General features: G+C 46.4%; 1 protein-coding gene across 1 annotated transcript in view; it reads right to left on the bottom strand.

Moving 5' to 3' along the window:
• The window catches only part of LOC117347325 (dynein heavy chain 6, axonemal-like), a 2,502,256-nt gene that overhangs the window by 1,195,891 nt on the left and 1,287,034 nt on the right, over nt 1-19,331 (bottom strand). Inside the window, 1 exon segment of the mRNA XM_033918113.1 lies at nt 941-1,063. Coding sequence (XP_033774004.1) covers nt 941-1,063 — 123 coding nt within the window.

Genomic DNA, 19,331 nt, shown 5'->3' with positions numbered 1-19,331 from the left:
AGAAAGGAAAATGGTAAAACCAGAGGACATAATTTGAGGTTGAGGGGTGGTAGATTCAGGGGCAATGTTAGGAAATTCTACTTTACGGAGAGGGTGGTGGATGCCTGGAATGCGCTCCCGAGAGAGGTGGTGGAGAGTAAAACTGTGACTGAGTTCAAAGAAGCGTGGGATGAACACAGAAGATTTAGAATCAGAAAATAATATTAAAGATTGAACTAGGCCAGTTACTGGGCAGACTTGTACGGTCTGTGTCTGTGTATGGCCGTTTGGAGGAGGATGGGCAGGGGAGGGCTTAAATGGCTGGGAGGGTGTAGATGGGCTGGAGTAAGTCTTAACAGAGATTTCGGCAGTTGGAACCCAAGCACAGTACCGGGTAAAGCTTTGGATTCTCGCCCAGAAATAGCTAAGAAGAAAAAAAAAAAAAAAAAAAAAAATTTTAAATTGAATCAGGTTGGGCAGACTGGATGGACCATTCGGGTCTTTATCTGCCGTCATCTACTATGTTACTATGTTACTATGTTACTATGTTACCTGGTAGAATATGAACGAAGCAGCTCTGTATATCACATGCCAGCACTTTAAAGAAGCACCTAGGATCATCAGAGAGTAATCACAAGTAGTGTTATTCTTGTCCTATGGGAGTAGTCTTAACCATGATAAATTAAGGTGCACCAACTTTTAATTCACCTTAATAGCTATCCCTTGAATTTATGTTGGTTTTAATTGTAGAGATTAAGCACCCTCAATACATGCAAAACTGCTGAGACGTTCATTTGTATTTTTGCCCTTGGTCTCAGTAAATTATTAATATATCATTTATCTCATCATTAATGCAATTTTTCTTGGCTTTGTGCTAATATGGTGGTTGCTTTTCTTCATTTAAAAATATATATCTTTCTATAAGAAAAGAGCAAAAGACTAATTTCACATTGACACTTACTTGAGTCGAAAGGCCTGCCATCCACGTTTGTACAAATGGCATCCACTTCAGCTCTTCAGAATCAATATATACCATTCCACATCGGCTAACTGTAGCAGGTGATGCAACTTTTAAATCTTGGACCTGAATTTAAAAAAAAAAGTTTCATTCATTACATTACATTACATTACATAAGTGATTTCTATTCCGCCTGTACCTTGCGGTTCTAAGCAGATTACGGATTACATTAGAAGATAGCTGGACATTTCCAGGAGATTACATTACATTGAACAAAGCTGGTTTTAGGTTACATATTGAGGTTTCGGACATTTTGAGACATTGAGGAGACCTATCTAGTAGGTTACAATACTTTAAAAGAAGCTGGAATCCGGTTATATATTGAGGATTCAGTATAGAGACATTGAATAGATGTTACCAGAAGAGTGGTAAGTTCGCGAGGAATATACAGATGGGATAGGAAAAGGGGGAGGATTAGGTTGATGGGATGAGTTTTTTGAATAGTAGTGTTTTGATTTCTTTTCAGAACGCTTTAAAGTCAGTTGTTGTGATCAGCAGCTTGGAGATGGAGGGGTCAAGTTTCGCTGCCTACGTTGCTAGATTGATGGGATGTGTTTTTTGAATAGTAGTGTTTTGATTTCTTTTCAGAACACTTTAAAGTCAGTTGTGGTCAGCAGCTTGGAGATGGAGGGGTCAAGTTTTGCTGCCTGCGTCGCTAGGAGGTTGTCATATAGTTTCTTGCGTCGAATACCTTTGAGTGGTGGGTAGGTGAATGGGAGTTGGGTTCTCCTTATTCTGGGTGAATTATTTAGGTAGATTGTTTAGGCGATTGTTTAGGTAGATGGGTGCAGTTCCGTTCGTTACTTTAAATAGTAGACAGTATAATTTGAATTGGGTTCTTGCTCGTATCGGTAGCCAGTGTGAGTCTAGATAGGCATTGGTGATGTGGTCAAATTTTCCAAGTGAATAGATAAGTCTGAGAGCTGTGTTCTGAACGGTCTGTAGTTATTTAATCATGTTGGTGGGGCATGGTAGATAGAGGATGTTGCAGTAGTCTACCAGTCCTAGCACAAGGGATTGGACTATGATCCTGTATTGTTCTTTGTCAAAGAATTTTCTTATTTTTCGTAGATTGCGCATAGTGAAGAATGCTTTTTGGGTAGTTTTGTTGATTTGTGTCTGCATTATGCAGCATCTGTCTATCAGTACTCCCAGAATTTTGAGCGTGGTCTGTATTGGGTATTTGGTTGCATTTACTTCCAGTTCAGTTAAGGATGGTTTTTTGTCCTTTTCTAGCAGTAAGAATTTGGTTTTATCCGAGTTCAGCTTCAGTTTGTGATTTGTCATCCATTTTTCCACTGCTTCCAGTGTTGTTTCCAGGCGTCCTGATGAGGTGGAGTCTTGGATGTCGAAGGGGAGGAGAATGGTTATGTCGTCAGCGTAGCTGAATGATACTATGTTTAGGGTATCTAGAGTTGCGCCCAGGGAGGATATGAAGAGGTTAAATAGAATGGGCGATAGTGGTGACCCTTGCGGCACTCCGCAAGGGTTTGACCATGGGTCTGATTTGAGATCTTTTGACTTTACTCTATATGTTCTTGTTTTAAGGAATCCATGGAACCAGTTGTATATCCTGCCTGAGATCCCTATGGCGTCTAGTATCTGGAGTAGTATGGAGTAGTCTACTAGGTTGAATGCAGCTGAAAGATCTAGTTGGATGATTAGCATCCTGTTTCCTTTACTGAGGTGCTGTCGGGCAAGTAGAGTCTCTGTGCTGTGGTTTGTTCTGAATCCAGATTGTGATGGATGTAGTATGTTGTGATCTTCCAGTTAATTGGTGAGATATTGTGCAACAAGACCTTCTATTAGTTTAACGTATAAAGGGATCAAGGCGCTGGGTCTATAGTTGGCAGGATTGTCAATTGGGCTTTTAAGGTCTTTCAGTAGGGGGGTGATTATAATCTCGCCTAGTTCTGATGGGAACTGACCTTCCCTGAGTGTGGTTTGTATCCACTGCATGAGGCTGGCTTTGAATTTAGAGGAAGCGTTTGTTAGCAGATACAATGGGCAGTTATTCAAATCACATGAAGTTCGGCTGTATTTTTTATAGAGTCGGTCCAGGTCGGCCCACTGTACTTTTGCGAAGTTAATCCAGGTTCTGTCTGCTGTTATGGCTTCATTCATTATGGATTTTATTAGTATCTCGTCGAGGTAGGTTAGTGAGTTATTGAAGGTGGTTCCGATTGTGGTGATTTTGTGTTTGAAGTGGTCTGCTACTTGGGGAGCTGTTGGTGATTGGTTTCCTTGAGTGGCTAGGAAAGGTTTGGTATCAGTGATGTTTCTTACAAGGTTGAAAAGTATTTTTGTGTCTGGTGTTTCAGTACTAATTAGTTTGGAGTAGTAGGCTTTTCGTTTTTCCTTAAGTTTGATTTTATATTGTTTGATTTGGTTTCTCCATGCTGTTTTGGTTTGGTCTTGTTTCTGTTTTTTCCAGGCTCTTTCGAGATGTCTACAGTGCCTTTTTAGAAGAAGGAGTTCAGAGACGAACCATTTGTCTGAGGGTCTACAGATTTTGTTTTTAGTTTTTATTGGGGCTAGCTCATTCAAGGTAGATTCGCTAAGGGTACGCCAAAGATTTACGAATTCTTTAGGGTTATTGGAGTCGATTGTGGGATCTACTATGTCCCAGAATGTAGTAGGTTTGATTTTCTGTCGAGTCTTGAAGAGTGTTTTGTGGGGTGTGGGTTTGTTGTTATTTTGAGCCCAGTTGATAGTGAAGGTATATTTATAAATAAAATGTTTATTGTGATCTTTATAATCTTTATATGAAAAATCCCATATGTTACAGCCAGCTAATAAACAAGTTGTATTTAGGAATGTATGAAGTTTCAAGTTTATTTACATTTTAATATACCGAACATCAACATGTATCTGGCCAGTTTACATAGCTAAAAATATTAAAATAAATTTTAGAAGGGGGGTAGGGAAAGGAAAACTGAACATTAAATAGACAAAATACAATTACGAACACGAGTTTGAGGGTGAAGAGGGAGGGAGAGTTTATAATTACATTGTTAAAATAATTAAAACTAAGGGAAGAGGAGGGGCAGAAAAAAAAAAATCCATCAGGGAGGGGGATCACTTCTTAAAAGCGGTTCATTTTATATACTACTATGCTGTTAGAAAAGTAAATTGTTAAACGCTATGGTATGTGTCTTGGAATAAGAAAGTTTTTAGTTTAGTCTTTAATTTATCAAGTGAATTTTCATGGCGGAGTTGAGGTGGCATGGCATTCCATAGAGTTGGAGCGGTAACAGAAAAATTAGTATTTCTAGTGTAATAAAATTCTTTGATAGGAGGAATGGTCAATAAGTTCTGGTCAGCTGATCTAAGGGTCCGTGAGGAACAATAGGGAATGATAAGTTTATCAAGGAAAGATGGTAAGCGCATAAGTTTGATTTTGAAGGCCAGTAGTAAAATTTTATATGTGATACGATATGGTATCGGTAGGCAATGCACTTCTACCTTATAGATGAGTTTAATTGCCGTGTTTTGAATAAGCTGCAGACGACGTAATTCTTTTTGGGTGATCCCATTATATAGGGAATTGCAGTAATCTAGATGAGAAATTACCAGTGAGTGAATAAGGGTTGTGATAGCAGCAGTTTCAAGGATGGAAGTTAAGGAGCAGATAAGACGAAATTTGTAGAAACAACTTTTTATAATGGAGCTTATCTGATCATGAAAGGTTAAATCTTTGTCTAAGATGACTCCAAGCAATTTTATTTTTTTATTCCATTTTTACTGGGCACGATTTGATGGAGATTTGTCCATTTATGGTTTTGTTGTTTCTGATCGGGAAAAGTATACCTCAGGATTTATTTATATTTAGAGAAAGTTTGTTTAAATGGAGCCAATTGCTGATTTTGTCCAGTTTAGAGTTTATTTCTTGTATGTCATGAATATTGGTGGGATCAATGGGATGAAGAAGTTGAATATTGTCTAAATAAGCAAAGATTGTGAATCCGATAGACTGAGCTAGAGTGAGAAGAGGGGCTCAGTATTCTCCCTAGGGTCTTTTAGCCGGGCACTCCGCCCGGCTAATTTAGATGACCACCTGGTGAATTCTGCTGCTACCACCGATGCTCCTTCCCGGGCTGACTCGCCGCAGAAAATTGTGTTTGACTCCTGCCTATTTTTTTTTTTTTTTTTTTTTGCCTGCATGTGAATTGAACCCACGCTCCGGGGCTCTAACACGTGCATGTTGGCATCCCTTCTCTTCCCTCCAAAACCGGAAGTTATGTCCCGTGGGGGGAGAGAAGAGAAGGGAAGCCGGCACGCATACATTAGAACCCCGGAGAGAAGCTTACAACTTGCTGCTTTTACTTGTTTTGGGTCTTCCTCGCTACCGGTTCCTACCTACTTTCTTTTTCCGTGAAGGCAGGACCCGGCAACGAGGAAGGCCCGAAGCAAGCAAGAGCAGAAAGTTGTAAGCTTCCCTCCATCTCACCCATACAATGGTCAGACTTCAACAATCTATATAATAAATATAGCCACGCAGCCTGTGACCTCAACCATTGCCCCCCATACCTACTGAAAACCTCAAGTACATTATTCCATTCCCTGCTTCTACAATGGATACATTCTTTACTATTATAGGGTCATTTCCCACAAGAACTCAGCGAAATCATCATAACTCCGATGTTAAAAGACCCCAAAGGAACAACGGACCAACCATCCAACTACAGACCAGTGGATGGGCATAATCAATAGGTCGTATAAAAGCTCTAAGCGTCGGCGGCGTAAGACGTCCAGGGAAATGTGTCGATAATGGAAAGATGTCCAAGTCAATCGATTATTGGCACGAAAGACGTCCAACATAAACATGTCCACATGCGCTATACCGAAGCGTCCAACTTTACTTACCAAAATGACGACCGTCCAAACAAGACGTACATCTATATTCGCCGTGATCCGCTGCACGACTTGCTAGTCGTATAGCGCTCCTTATCCATTAGTTGTCCTGGCACATGTCCTACTGATGCCAATAACGTCCTGCATGCCCATATATAAACCTCCACATGGACGTGCGACCCTTGTGGGTGTAGTAGGCATTGTGTGCGGAGTTAGGAGAGTGGTAGGAGTTGGGTGGAGGATAGTTTAGTTTATATTGATTACTGAGTGGGATTGAGTGATTGGAAAGTATTTCTGTGAGTGTGTGTGTGAGAGCAAGTGAGAGAGAGTGTAAGGGTGACAGACAAGAGAGACAGTGTGAGTGATTGTGGGAGTGAGAAATCGTGTAGTGAGGAAGGGCGTGCTATAAAGAGTGTGTGGCCACCAGGGTGAGTGTGGGAGAGGGTGTGTGAGAGCTTGTATGAGTACGTGCGGGTGTGATGGTGGAGCGAAGGGAGCCAAACTACTCCCTAGGGGAGACCGAGTCCCTGGTGGAGCTCTGCCTCCAGTATGAGGCATGGGTGTTTGGCCACAATGGCAGAAGACCACCCCACAATGTCGTTATGAGGGCCTGGTCCAGAATACGTGACACCCTTCATAGGTGAGAACCCCCCAGTACCTATCACTATGTAGCCAGTGTGTCCTAGTCTCTAAACCTGCCATCTATTGTTCCCACCCCAATCTTTCAAGGAACTGCTTGCTTATTCTGTGTTACATTTAAAAAAAAAAAATATATATATATATATATATATACTAGTTTCTTAGCCCGTTACATTAAGGGTGCTAGAATAGATGTGTAGATTTAGGCATTTCTTTCTTTCTTTCTGTCTCTCTCCCTGCCCCCTTTCTTTCTTTCTGTCTTTCTGTCTCTTTCCCTTCCCCCTGTCTGTGTTTCTTTCTTTCTGTCTCTCTCCCCCTGTCTGTCTTTCTTTCTGTTGCTGCACTGACCGTGTGGAGTGTCCTAAGGAGTAGCACTACGTGAAAAGGGAAGAAAAAAATATTTTGCAAGAACTTCATACAGGGCCGCCATCAGAAATTTCTGGGCCCCTTACTGAGCAATCCTATTGGGCCCCCCACGCACCCCTTCCCCCCCACAACCCCCCTTCTTCCATGGGCCGAATACACACATACTTTTCTCTGTCGCCGCACTCTTTGACCAAAAGATTTGTAAGCCTGCAACCACGTCAAGGTAGACTCTTTCAGCAGGGTCCTAACCTAACCTAAACTAAACTATACCTATCAGTTCTAAACTAACATATGTCTAATACTGAACTAATAACAAACTAACAAACATCTGCATAATAAATAACTAATAAATAATAGTGCTAGTAGCTATAATTCACTTTTGAATGTAAAATCTCAGTTAAGGATTTCTTTTGATCTTTGTAGGCCAGAAGTAGATCACAATTGCATAATATTTTTTGTAACAAGTATTAAATGTGTTTTTATAAATACTGTAAGCTTAATAAATATATCAGAAAAAACTACACATCTGAGCGAATATCTAAACATACACATCTGAGCACATATCTGAACATACACATCTGACTGTATATGTGAGCGCATATCTAAACATACACATCTAAGCGCATATCTGAACATACACATCTGTATGATCCCATCCTCCTCAGCTTGCCTATAGCTGCATCATGCATGTTAAAAATGTACGATATGTTGATATGTGCATCTTACTTCCTTCCCATCCATCCTCCTCAGGCTGTCCTTACACATCCACAGCTGCATGTTATTATGATGTATATGTTATGATGATAAATAAGTGCATATGAGCACATCATTAACATGCAGCTATGGATGAATATATAATGATGTTATGAGTGTGCACCTCTTCCTTCCCATCCTCCTCAACATGTCACATACAGCAAGTTATATTACACAGACTTTGTGTAATGTAACATGCTGTATGTGACATGCTAAGGATTCCGCGAGGAATCCCTCCATCCCCACCCGTCCCCGCGAGGAATCCCCTCCGTCCCCGCCCGTCCCTATAAACTACAGAAATAGTTATTTCACTTAATTATGCTACTGAATTAAAGGCTCTGGTAGAAACCCATTTAAAAATAAGCAAAAAGACTTTATTAATTTGGAAATATTAATTGGGAAGAATACATACTTTGTAAACGGGTTTCTACCAGAGCTTCTAATGTTTATAAGTTTTTATCAACACAACTAATATACTACTTTATCCTGAAGAAAAAAACAAAATTTTTTTCCTACCTTTGTTGCCTGGTTTCTGCTTTCCTCATGTTCTCATTTAATTCCTTCCATTCACTGTCTCTCTTCTTTCTGCGTCTTCCATTTGCTCTGTTACTGTGCCTCTCCCTTTCTCCCCCCTCCCAAATTGGTCTGACACCCATCTTCTTTGTGTCCTTCTCCCCCCTGTCTTCCCCATGTCCTTTCAGCATCCTTCTCCTCCTCTGTCTTCCCCATGTGCTTTCAGCGTCCTTCTCCACCCCTTTGTCTTCCCCATATCCTTTCAGGGTCCTTCTCCCCCCTCTGTCTTCCCCATGTGCTTTCAGCGTCCTTCTCCACCCCCCCTCCCGTCTTCCCCATGTCCTTTCAGCGTCCTTCTCCACCCCTTTGTCTTCCCCAGTGCTTTCAGCGGCCTTCTCCCCCCTCAGTTTTACCCATTTCCCTTAAGCGTCTTTTCTTCTCCACTCCACCTTTCCTTCCTTTCTTCCTCCCTGCCCCTTACTTTTGTGGCGCTTCCCCACCCGACCGACAACAGAACAGGCCCGGTCGGACAAACCTCCCTGCCCTGTAGCAGCGAATCTAAATTACCTTCTTACAGCAGCTGGAGTATTGAAGCTGCTGTAAGAAGATAATTTAGATTCGCTGCTACAGGGCACGGAGGTTTGTCGGCCGGGCCTGTTGTCGGTCGGTCGGGGGAAGCGCAACAAGGCTAAGGGGACCTGACCAGCTGTGCACACTCCCCCCCAAGGCTGCGCCCGGGGCGGACCGCCCCCCCCCCCCCCCCTTCGGTACACGACTGCCTTTTCCCTACCTGCCCTGACGCAAGCAGCCGACCGGAAGTCTTCCCGATGTTAGCGCTGACGTTGGAGGAAGGGAGGGCTTTGCTTAAGCCCTCCCTCCGACATCAGCGCTGACATCGGGAAGACTTCCGTTTGGCTGTATGCTGCGGCAGGGCAGGTAAGGAGAAGGAGAGGAGACTATGCTTGCGACTCTGGGGGAGCCCGGGCCCCTGAATGCAGGACTGGTAGTACTGCCCTGATGGCGGCCCTGACTTCATAATACCAAAAATAGGAGAGGCACAGACAGTGGCGTACCTAGGGGGGGGGCGGGGGGGGCGGGCCGCCCCGGGTACCAGCCCTAAGGGGGTGTTCCCGGCCTTGCCGTTCAGTCCCCCGCCACCCCCGAAGGACCGCTCGCCCCCCTGGCCTCCCCGCACCACCTATGAACAGCCGCAGCAGGATCGCGAAGTCAGCGTCAGCATCCCTGCGCTGCTTCCTGCGCCACGATCCCGCCCCTCCTCTGACGTCAGACGTCGGAGGCTGGGGCTGGCGGGCTCGGAATGGCGCGCGGAGTTACGGTGCAACCCGGCTCCCACTGTCCTCGAGCTCTCCTCTGCCCGCGTTTTGCCGCTGCCGTTCCGTTCCCCGTCCCTTCTCCCCTCCCCCGCCCCACTCCGACTCTCAGCCATGGTCATGGCGGATGGTCAGAGGCACTTGCAACGGGGGCCCGTGCGGGTGGGCTTCTACGACATCGAGCGCACCCTGGGAAAGGGCAACTTCGCCGTAGTGAAACTGGCCAGGCATCGCATCACCAAGACCGAGGCAAGTAGAAGCGGCGAGCCCCGGCGGTAGGGGGCGGAGGGCGGAAGCAGGTCGCCCCTGCAAAATGCGTTTGGGGGTCAGGAAGTTGGGGCGGGCGGGCGGGCAAGCAGGCTTTCAAGGGGGAGGGGGTGACAGGCAGGCCTTCAAGGGGGGACAGGCCTTCGGGGGGGGGGTGCAGGCCTTTGGGGGGGTGCAGACCTTCAAGGGGGTGCAGGCCTTCAAGGGGGGAAAGGCAGGCAGGCCTTCAAGGGGGGGATAGGCCTACAAGGGGGGGGGACAGGCCTACAAGGGGGGGGGTCAGGCCTTCAAGGGGGGGTGCAGGCCTTCAAGGGGGGGACAGGCCTACAAGGGGAAGGGACAGGCGTTATGTTATGTTTGGAATAATGGTTACATATATGAGGTTCAATAAAAGAAAATTTTCACTGCCTGTTTCTATTCTGACCATTTATTCCATTTCATGGTTATTGCAAAAAAAAAAAACAAAAATTTTTTTTACATGGGGGGGGGGGGTGTCAAAAAATGATGGGCCCCGGGTGCCACATATCCCTAGGTACGCCACTGGGCACAGAAACTATTGTCTTGAAACAGGTGTTCTTTTCAGACCTGGCATATGAGGGTTCTATCATTGCACTGAGTTTTCTATAAGGTAACAGTTCAAAAACGAAATATAATAAGAATGTTAGGCAAACATTGGGCAACAGCCAGTTATTATATTTCGCTGTTGCCTAATTTTGAGCCTTATACAAAACTCAGGGCAATGATAGAAACCTGTTTCGGAGCACTGCCTGCTAATTCATGATGTGTGTGAGACTTTTTCAAGACAATATTTTCTCTGCGTGTCCTAAGGAGTGACAGCTTTCCAGGTGCTGGGTCCATGAGAAGCACCTTATGCCTGGCCTTGTGTAGACCCCAATTAAACACCATAAGTTTTCTGTGGGATATGATAATTTAATATACTGTCTTCCACCATAGTTTCAAGGTAATTTACAATAAAACAACTGTTACAAATATATAAGAACAAAAAAAAAAAATCAGACCCCCGCTCATCTTTTTTTATTCTCCTCCCTTACGTTTATTGTGGTCTGCTGGAAGAACTTGTATTTCATTCATGTATTTTCCTTTTGATCTGATGCCTTCGGTCTTATTTTTTTCTTGGAAAAGCAAGCCCTGTGTTTAACTTGTCATTATTGCTAATATAATAAAAATTAAAAAAAAACAATCGGATCCCCGAGTCCTTCGTAGCCTGAGCCAGAGCCAGTTGCTCGGGGCGCCCGGAATTCCCACACAAAACGAAGAGTAAGAGACTTGCAGAGGTGGTGGGGACGCTGACCGCCCGCGATCCCTCTCCTCTGAGACCCCCCCCCCCCCCCCGCTGCCGCAGCATTCTGGAGGAGCGGAGCAGGCTTGTGGAGGCAATTGATGGCTGGCTGTGGTCCCGGCTTGTGGAGGCGATCGGCGGCTGGCTGAGATCCCAGCTGGAGTCCTGGTGACCTAGTAAGCGTGCATGCGCACTCTCGCTGGCACATCCCGAAAGATCAGATCTCAGGGAACATGTGGCGAGAGTGCGCATGCGCGCTTAGCATATAAAGGAAACATAGATAGATAAAGAAGGATAACAATATCTTGGCAGGCAGATGTTTCATATCTGGATATGTCTCTACCTCATCAGAATATACATGAAAGATGTGATGTGCTCAGTGCCCTCATAACCCTGCATATGTGTGAAAAGGGGGATGCAAAGGACTGTCACCTGACCCTATTCTCCACCATCTCTTTCTTGCAGGCGTTATGGTATGTACCGGGACCTCGAGTCCCTGAGGCGCAGGTGGCGCAGGGTCCACCAGGAGAATCCAGCCCTCATTCAGCGCACCAGACACCGCCTCAGAGCTGGACGTAAGTGGCAGCCCCCCCCCCCATAACACAGTCAGTAGCACAGGTATGGCAGCTTCCATGTAAGCCATACCAGAAACACTGAAACGTGTAGGTGACTATCAGATGCTAAAAAGCTATAATGGAGAAACAGGAGGTAATTGTCACATCAATGAATATCTCTGCAGTTGATATCGGCGCTGGCAGCATACTGAGTGCTCATTCTCTCAACCCCTGCTCTGCAATGAACTGCATTGTCAAGGAGGCATAACTGAACAAGGGATATACGCCTCAGAAGCTGCTGGCCACATGTTGGTCTGGAGGTCACCTTCATAGCTCCAGACCAATGTCAGGCCTGCTGTTGTGGAGGCATATATCCCTTGTGCAGTTATGCCTCCTTGACAATGCAGTTCATTGCAGAGCAGGGGTTCAGAGAGACACTATCCAATTCTAAGCATAATGTGTGAATCATAGTTGCACCTGTCACCCTCTATCCTATGTCATATCATGTCTACTACCTCTCAAAGCTCACCTTCTTGTGAATATGCTCTTCCTTGGCAGCTGTTCTGGTATGCAACCTATTGCCACCCAAAATGTGGGTGACGAGATACCGGTCAGTCCACTGTGTCAACAAATACATCAAGGCCATTCAGTGTCACCTGCATATGCCGGCCACCTTTTGTTTAGATGTATACCGGTGTAACAGTACACAGAAAGTAGTTTACAAATGTGTTCACACACTGGCCTGACCTGTCTCCCACTTAGTCTCACTGGGTTGGGTGGTGGGGTTGATAGGTAATTGTGTATGTAGAACCAATGCATGCTATGGTAACACTGACCTCATATTCTTACTGCACACAGATCGCGCACAGCATGCTGCTGAGGGCATAGCCCAAGAGGTGGTGCAGGACATGTGTCTACAGGCAGCCAGGAAGGCAGTGGCAGAGGCAGAACAGGAGGTGGAAGGCTACTCTGCCTCCGAGGAAAGTCTGCCACCTGAGGATGTGGTGGAGGTCTCTGATGGGGAGGACCAGGCCCAGGTGTTAGAGGCAAAGGTGGAGGCACAGGTGGTGGCAGAGGAGGAACAGCAGCATGTGGTGGAGGAACAGGGAGCATGGGAGGTCCCTAATGTGTATGCCGACATGCCCCCTCTTGAAGGGGATGAGGAGGTTACGATGGAGGCAGCAACCCCGGCCTCACGCCACGATGTGCAGCCAGTGGCCCCAATAGTTCCTCCCCCTCCTGAGGCATTTGGACAGCTGCTCAACGTTGTGGGACAAATGCGCAGCAAACTGCAGGAGGGGAGGCGCAAAACTATGCAGACCCTGCAGGAGATCATCAGCCTTCTGCGGCAGCTGGTTGCCATTTTTAAGGAGCCCATTTAGGGGATGAAGGGGCAAACCTGAAGGGCAAGCTGGCAATGGGCCATTGAGGCCCCAATCATGTTACCAACAGTGTCCCTGACAGCTCACAAGTAGCTGTCAGAAACCCAATGACTGAAAGGACATCACACGGCCTCTCCTTCACATATTCAGGAGACTTTACCTACTGTATCTCATTGGGACATACTTGGATGCTAACCTACTTGATGTTACTGGCTGTCGTGTACAATGCTTTCATCATATGCTCTGCCAATTTGCAAGTGTTGAGATGTGATGTACAGATGCAAACTGTACAGTGATGGTTAAGGTGTGCAATAGTTGCACTAAAGGTGTGTTCCAATCCCATGACTAGGGTAGGAAGACATGCATATGGTGGGACAGTGTTAAACGCAATAAGGGGTACCCTCCCCATATCAGTGGAAAACAGGTATCCAGTGAAATGAAAAGACCCTACCATCAGTTGGGATGTGGTGAGGAAGCCATAAAGATTGACACTGAGAAAGTGGGAATGCTAGGCTGCATTTCTGAGGTCACAAATAGCTTCTATAACCTATGGGCCAATGGATGATGATGAAACCAGGCCAGGGGTACAGGGAGCACCATTGAGATTAGAAGCCGAAACCTCTGGAGACAGAGGCTGCTGCAGCAGGACAGCCCTCACAGATATTTGCTGACCCTCACAAATGAAAAGGTATGAGGCTCAGAACTGCTCGCTTACTTTGCACAGGTTGGAGCAGTGTTAGGCATGTTGGGGCAATTGGACAAGCGTGTGCCATGTTGTTACCATAAGTATGATATTGTATGTTCTCATAATGCGTACATATTTGTATGGCGATTGTTCTATGACAGTCATTTGTGACCAGGTGTTCTATCATTCATGTCTACCTCAGCAAAGGTGTATGCATTTATATTTGAATCTTGACTACAAAAACAGACCAAAATAAATACCAGATATCTACCTCTAAACTGGGTGTCATGTGTGATCCCTTGATATCATGTTACTGCCCTGCACCTAACAAAGGGGCAGGTAGGCAACCAACTGAAATTGGGAACGTGGCCATCTTGTAAGTAAGATCTGGCTGAGACCAGGACCATGTCACATGCAGGACCTGAGACAGAGGTTGTGTTAGTCACAGTTCCAGGAAAAGAGGAGAAATGTAGACTTGTGAGTTCCATGATTTGCAATGGATGTAACACCTGACTGTCTGAATAGCTCCCCCTCTTTCTAGAGGCCTGTGCTAATCCTCGACTTAAGGGACATATTATGATTCTGAGGACTCATGTAAAAGGGAGCTGGTGACTGCTGTGCAATGCTGCCGTTCATATGCAATCAGTTAGATCCCATAAGAGCTACACATGTGCGAGGTGAAGCACTAGGAAGCAGACCAGTGTCACCTGAGAGGGTATTCCCCCCCTTCCCAATGACACCAAAAAGCTGTAACAGCTGAACCACCAACAAGGCCACACATACACCTGTGGCCAGGATCAAGGGTGTGTAAGGAACAAACCCAGGGGAGGGGAGGGGGGTAAGGTGAAGCAATCATTGGGGGAAGGAGGTGGCATTGTGGCATAAGGAGCACCCCCTAGGCAGGGATGGAGGACGGGATGGAGTCTTTGCCCTTACCCTGTTATGGCCCCTATGCAGATTGCACACACCCCTTCCCCCCCCTGCTCATCTAAACGCTGTTTCAAACAGGCTTTCCAGAGGGTAACCAGCAACTTGAGGCCCAGACATTTGTATAAGCATGTAAAACATCATCGATGAAGCAGGAATACTTGCTTACCTGAATACAGCCACACGCTTGAAATGGCAGACCATGTAATGTGTAACATCTAGCAAACGGGTTAGGATTGCATCAGTAGATAGGACGGTGTCTCCGAACAGATAGGAGACGGACGTTTGTGCTGATGTAGACGTATCCCGGCCCCCTGGATTTAAACGTACCAAGAAACGTGGCCTAGACGTGTTTCGCATTTGTCCATAACCGACCAGATGGACGTATTACGTGAAGTCGTCCAACTGATGGCTTGTTGGACGTGCTTAATTTCCAATAAATACGTCTAACCTCATTTTATCAAAAGTGTGGGTACTTTGACACCATGGCTCCCAAACCGGTGAAAGCTCTGTCCCGGAAGCCTAACTTCTCCCAGGCTGAGACCGAAATGCTGATTTGTGTGCTGGAGATGCACACACACCACCTGCAATCTGCAATCCTGGTGGGAGACTCCATTCTAAGGCAAGTAGACAGTCACATAGCGGGAGGGAGAGAGGATCGGCTAGTGACTTGTCTCCCAGGAGCAAGAACGAAGGACATCGTCGACAAGATTGAAAGAATCCTGGAGGGAGCTGAGACGGAAGAGACAGCAGTGATAGTCCACGTCGGGACCAACGATGTCGCCAGGAGAGACTACAACCAAAATGCACTTACTGAACAGTTCAAGATCTTAGGAAGGAAACTGAAGATGAGGACTCAGAGGATAGCCGGTACCGAGGGCAGAAGCAAGGAGGCAGACAGAACTATAATCAATAAATGCGTGGATGAGGAGATGGTGTGAGGAAGAGGGTTTTCTCTTCATGAGGAACTGGACAACATTCTGGGGCAAGAAAAAGCTCTTCAAGAGAGATAGACTACACCTGAGCACGGCGGGGACTAGACAACTAGCAAATAACTTCAGAAGAGCAATCGGGCAAGCTTTAAACTAAGTAGAAGGGGAAAGCCGAAAGTCGACCTGGTGTCGACGTTTCGGAAGACAGTATCCCGAGAAGATACTGAGTGGGAAAAAGGCTGGGAAGACGCAGATGGCAAACAGGAGCTAAAAAAGCAGGGAAGCCGGACGAAATGTGAGGAGGATAGGAGGAGCATACTACAAGGGGAAGCCAAAATGGAGCAGGATGAAGGGAAGGAATGAGAGGAGGTCAATAGGAACATACCACAAGGGGAAGACAAGAGACAAAATTCAGAAGTCAGCAAGTCAGGGAGGGGATGGAAAGAATGACGTAGCACAAGAGAAAACAACAAGGAAGGGTAAATACCAGGACTTGAACTGCATGGAGCCTAAAAAACAAAATGGGGGAATTAGAAGTCATGGCCAATAATGAGAGGCTAGACATCATAGGGATCACAGAAACATGGTGGAACGAGGAAAACCATTGGGACATAGTTCTGCTAGGGTATAAGCTCTACCTAAGAGACAGGACACATCAGAAAGGAGGAGGAATCACACTATACATCAAGGACACCATTAAATCAACCAGCGTGGACGCGGCAGCAACAAATGACCAACCGGAATCCCTATGGGTTAAAATACCAGGAAAGAACGGAACCGACATAAAGATGGGTCTGTACTACCGTCCACCTGGGCAATCTGAAGCAATTGATACAGTAATGGAAGCAGAATTGAGGCAGGAATGCAAAAACACTAACACCATAATTATGGGAGACTTCAACTATCCCGGGATAGACTGGAGTCTTGGAACTTCAACATGCACAAAGGAGACGGAATTCCTGGAGGCTGTACAAGACTGCTTCATGGAACAACTTGTCAATGAACCAACGAGAGGGTCAGCGATTCTGGATCTAATCCTCAATGGGCTGAAAGGACCTGCAAAGGGAGTGGAAGTAGTGGGACCTTTAGGCAACAGTAATCACAACATGATCCAATTCAAAGTGGAGGTAGGGTTACCAAAGGGAAAGAGAACCATTGCAACAACGTTTAACTTCAAGAAAAGGAACTATGACGCCATGAGACGAATGGTGAGAAAAAAACTCAAAAACAGCTCTAAGAAAGTGCAGACTGTGGAGCAAGCCTGGTCCTTATTCAGAGACACAGTAAATGAGGCGCAAAACCTGCATATACCCAGATTTAGAAAAGGATGCAAAAAGAATCAAGCAATAGACCCAGCATGGATGACATCTGAAGTAAAGAAAGTGATAGCAGACAAGAAAAGGACATTTCGGATGTGGAAAAAGGACAAAACCGAAGAAAATTGGAAAGAGCACAGGAAGCAACAAAAAGAGTATCACCGAGTGGTCAGAAAAGCAAAGAAAGAATACGAGGAGAGATTAGCCAAAGAAGCATGAAATTTTAAACCAATCTTTCGATATGTGAAAGGAAGGCAGCCGGCGAGGGAGGAGGTGGGACCTCTGGATGAGGGCAGCAGTGGTGAAGGAAGAAAAAGAGGTGGCTGACAGACTGAACACGTTCTTCTCGTCTGTCTGTACAAGGGAAGACACATCCAACATGCTGGAACCGGAAAAGATCTTCAGGGGAGATTAAGGGGAAAAACTATCATGCATTGAGATAAACCTCAAAGACGTACTCAAGCAGATAGATAGACTAAAAGCTGACAAATCTCCATGCCCGGACGGAATCCACCCGAGAACACTGAAAGAGCTCAGAGACGAAACAGCGGAGTTACTGCAGCAGATCTGCAACCTAATCTTGAAAACAGGGGTAATCCCGGAAGACTGGAGGATAGCGAATGTTACACCTATCTTCAAAAAAGGATCGAGGGGCGACCCAGGAAACTATAGACCGGTAAGCTTAACCTCAGTTCTGGGAAAGATTGCCGAATCCTTGATCAAGGAAAGTATCAATGAACATTTAGAAAATAACTAGTATTTTAGCCCGTTACATTAACGGGTGCTAGAATATATGTCTGTCTGTCTGTCTTTATTTCCGTCTCTCTCTCTGTCCTGCTGTCTTTCTTTCTGTCTGTCTCTGTCCCTGGCCCCCTTTGTCTGTCTGTCTTTCTGTGTCTCTCGCTGTCCCTGTGTCTTTCTTCTTTTCTTTCTGTCTCCCTTCCTCCCGCTGGCGGTAGAATATATGTCTGTGTTTCTTTCTGTTTCTCTCCATACTCTCATTCATCTTGTCATCTCCCTTTTGACCTCATACAAATGGCTCACCACTTTCAGAATACCCCTCCCTCTCTCCACTGGTCAGGCTATATCTCCCTGTCCCTTTCTCTTCATCCCCTAGCATCTTCTTATCCCAGCTCTCTGCCCTCCCATGGATTCTTCTTTCCTCCATTTTCTGTTGTTCTTCTTCCTTCCCCCCTTGATGCTGAACAATAAGATGGAGGGAAAAAAAGAGATGCTGCATCTCTCTCCCCTTTCCACCCCCAAACCTAACATTTCTCCCTCCCTTCCATCCCTAGGTCCAACTTCCCTCCCCCAGGTCCACCATCTCTCCCCAATAGTCCTCCCTTCAAGTATCTCTTTCCCCAGATCCAGCTTCTCTCCCTTCAGACCATTACCTACCATCTCTCTCTCTTCTCTGTTCCTGGCCCCATAAGCTGTCCCCCATGCCCAGTCTGGCACTTCTTTTAATACTCTCCCCCTTTGTACTTTATAAAAATTAAAAAAAAGTTAGTCCAGGAATTTCCTCGGCCCAACATGTTCTCCCTCTTCTCTCCATTGCATTCTGATATTGCCTTCACCTTCTGTCTCGCTGAAAAATCCGCTGGCCTCAGCTGTGATTTAGGAACGTTGGCCGTGGCTCCCCTTCCTGCTTTCAATCTGGCGCGGTTCTCCCCCTCTCCCCTAGAGATCTGCACGGGAACGGGGATGACTGGAATCCCGCGGGGATCCCGCGGGTTCCTCCTTTGGGTCACGGGGATCCCGTGGAGACGCCCCCTAGGGTCGCGGGGATCCCGTGGGGACGCCTCCGAGGGTCGCGGGGTTCCTGCGGGGTTGGATCGCAGTGCACTCGAGTCGCGAGGGTAGTCTCCTTCTCCTTACCTGCCCTGTCGCAGCACACAGCCGAACGGAAATCTTCCCGATGCCAGCGCTGATGTCGGAGGGAGGGCTTAAGCAAAGCCCTCCCTTCCTCCGACGTCAGCGCTGACATCAGGAAGACTTCCGGTCGGCTGTGTGCGGCAGGGCAGGTAGGGAGAAGGCAATGGCGTACGAAAGAGGGGGGAGGGGGCGGTCCACCCCGGAGAATGTGCACAGCCGGTCAGGTCCCCCGATCGACCGACAACAGGCCCGGCCGACAAATCTCCCTGCCCTGTAGCCGCGAATCTAAATTACCTCTTACAGCAGCTTCACTACTCCAGCTGCTGTAAGAAGGTAATTTAAATTTGCGGCTACAGGACAGGGAGATTTGTCCGACCGGGCCTGTTCTGTTGTCGGTCGGGTGCAAAAGCGCCACAAAGGTGGAGGCAGGGAGGGAGGAAAGGTGGAGTGGAGAAGAAAAGACGCTTAAGGGGGAGAAGGCCGCTGAAAGCACTGGGGAAGACAAAGGGGTGGAAAAGAACGCTGAAAGGACATGGGGTAAACGGGAGGAGGGGGGGAAGGACCCTGAAAGCACTGGGGAAGACAAAGGGGTGGAGAATGCCACTGAAAGGACATGGGGAAAACAGGGGTGGAGAAGGCC

The sequence above is a fragment of the Geotrypetes seraphini genome, chromosome 1 (assembly GCF_902459505.1).
Source record: "Geotrypetes seraphini chromosome 1, aGeoSer1.1, whole genome shotgun sequence".
Classification (NCBI taxonomy): Eukaryota; Metazoa; Chordata; class Amphibia; order Gymnophiona; family Dermophiidae; genus Geotrypetes; species Geotrypetes seraphini.
Note: the sequence above shows the minus strand (reverse complement) of the source record. Positions and strands in the feature narration are given on the sequence as shown.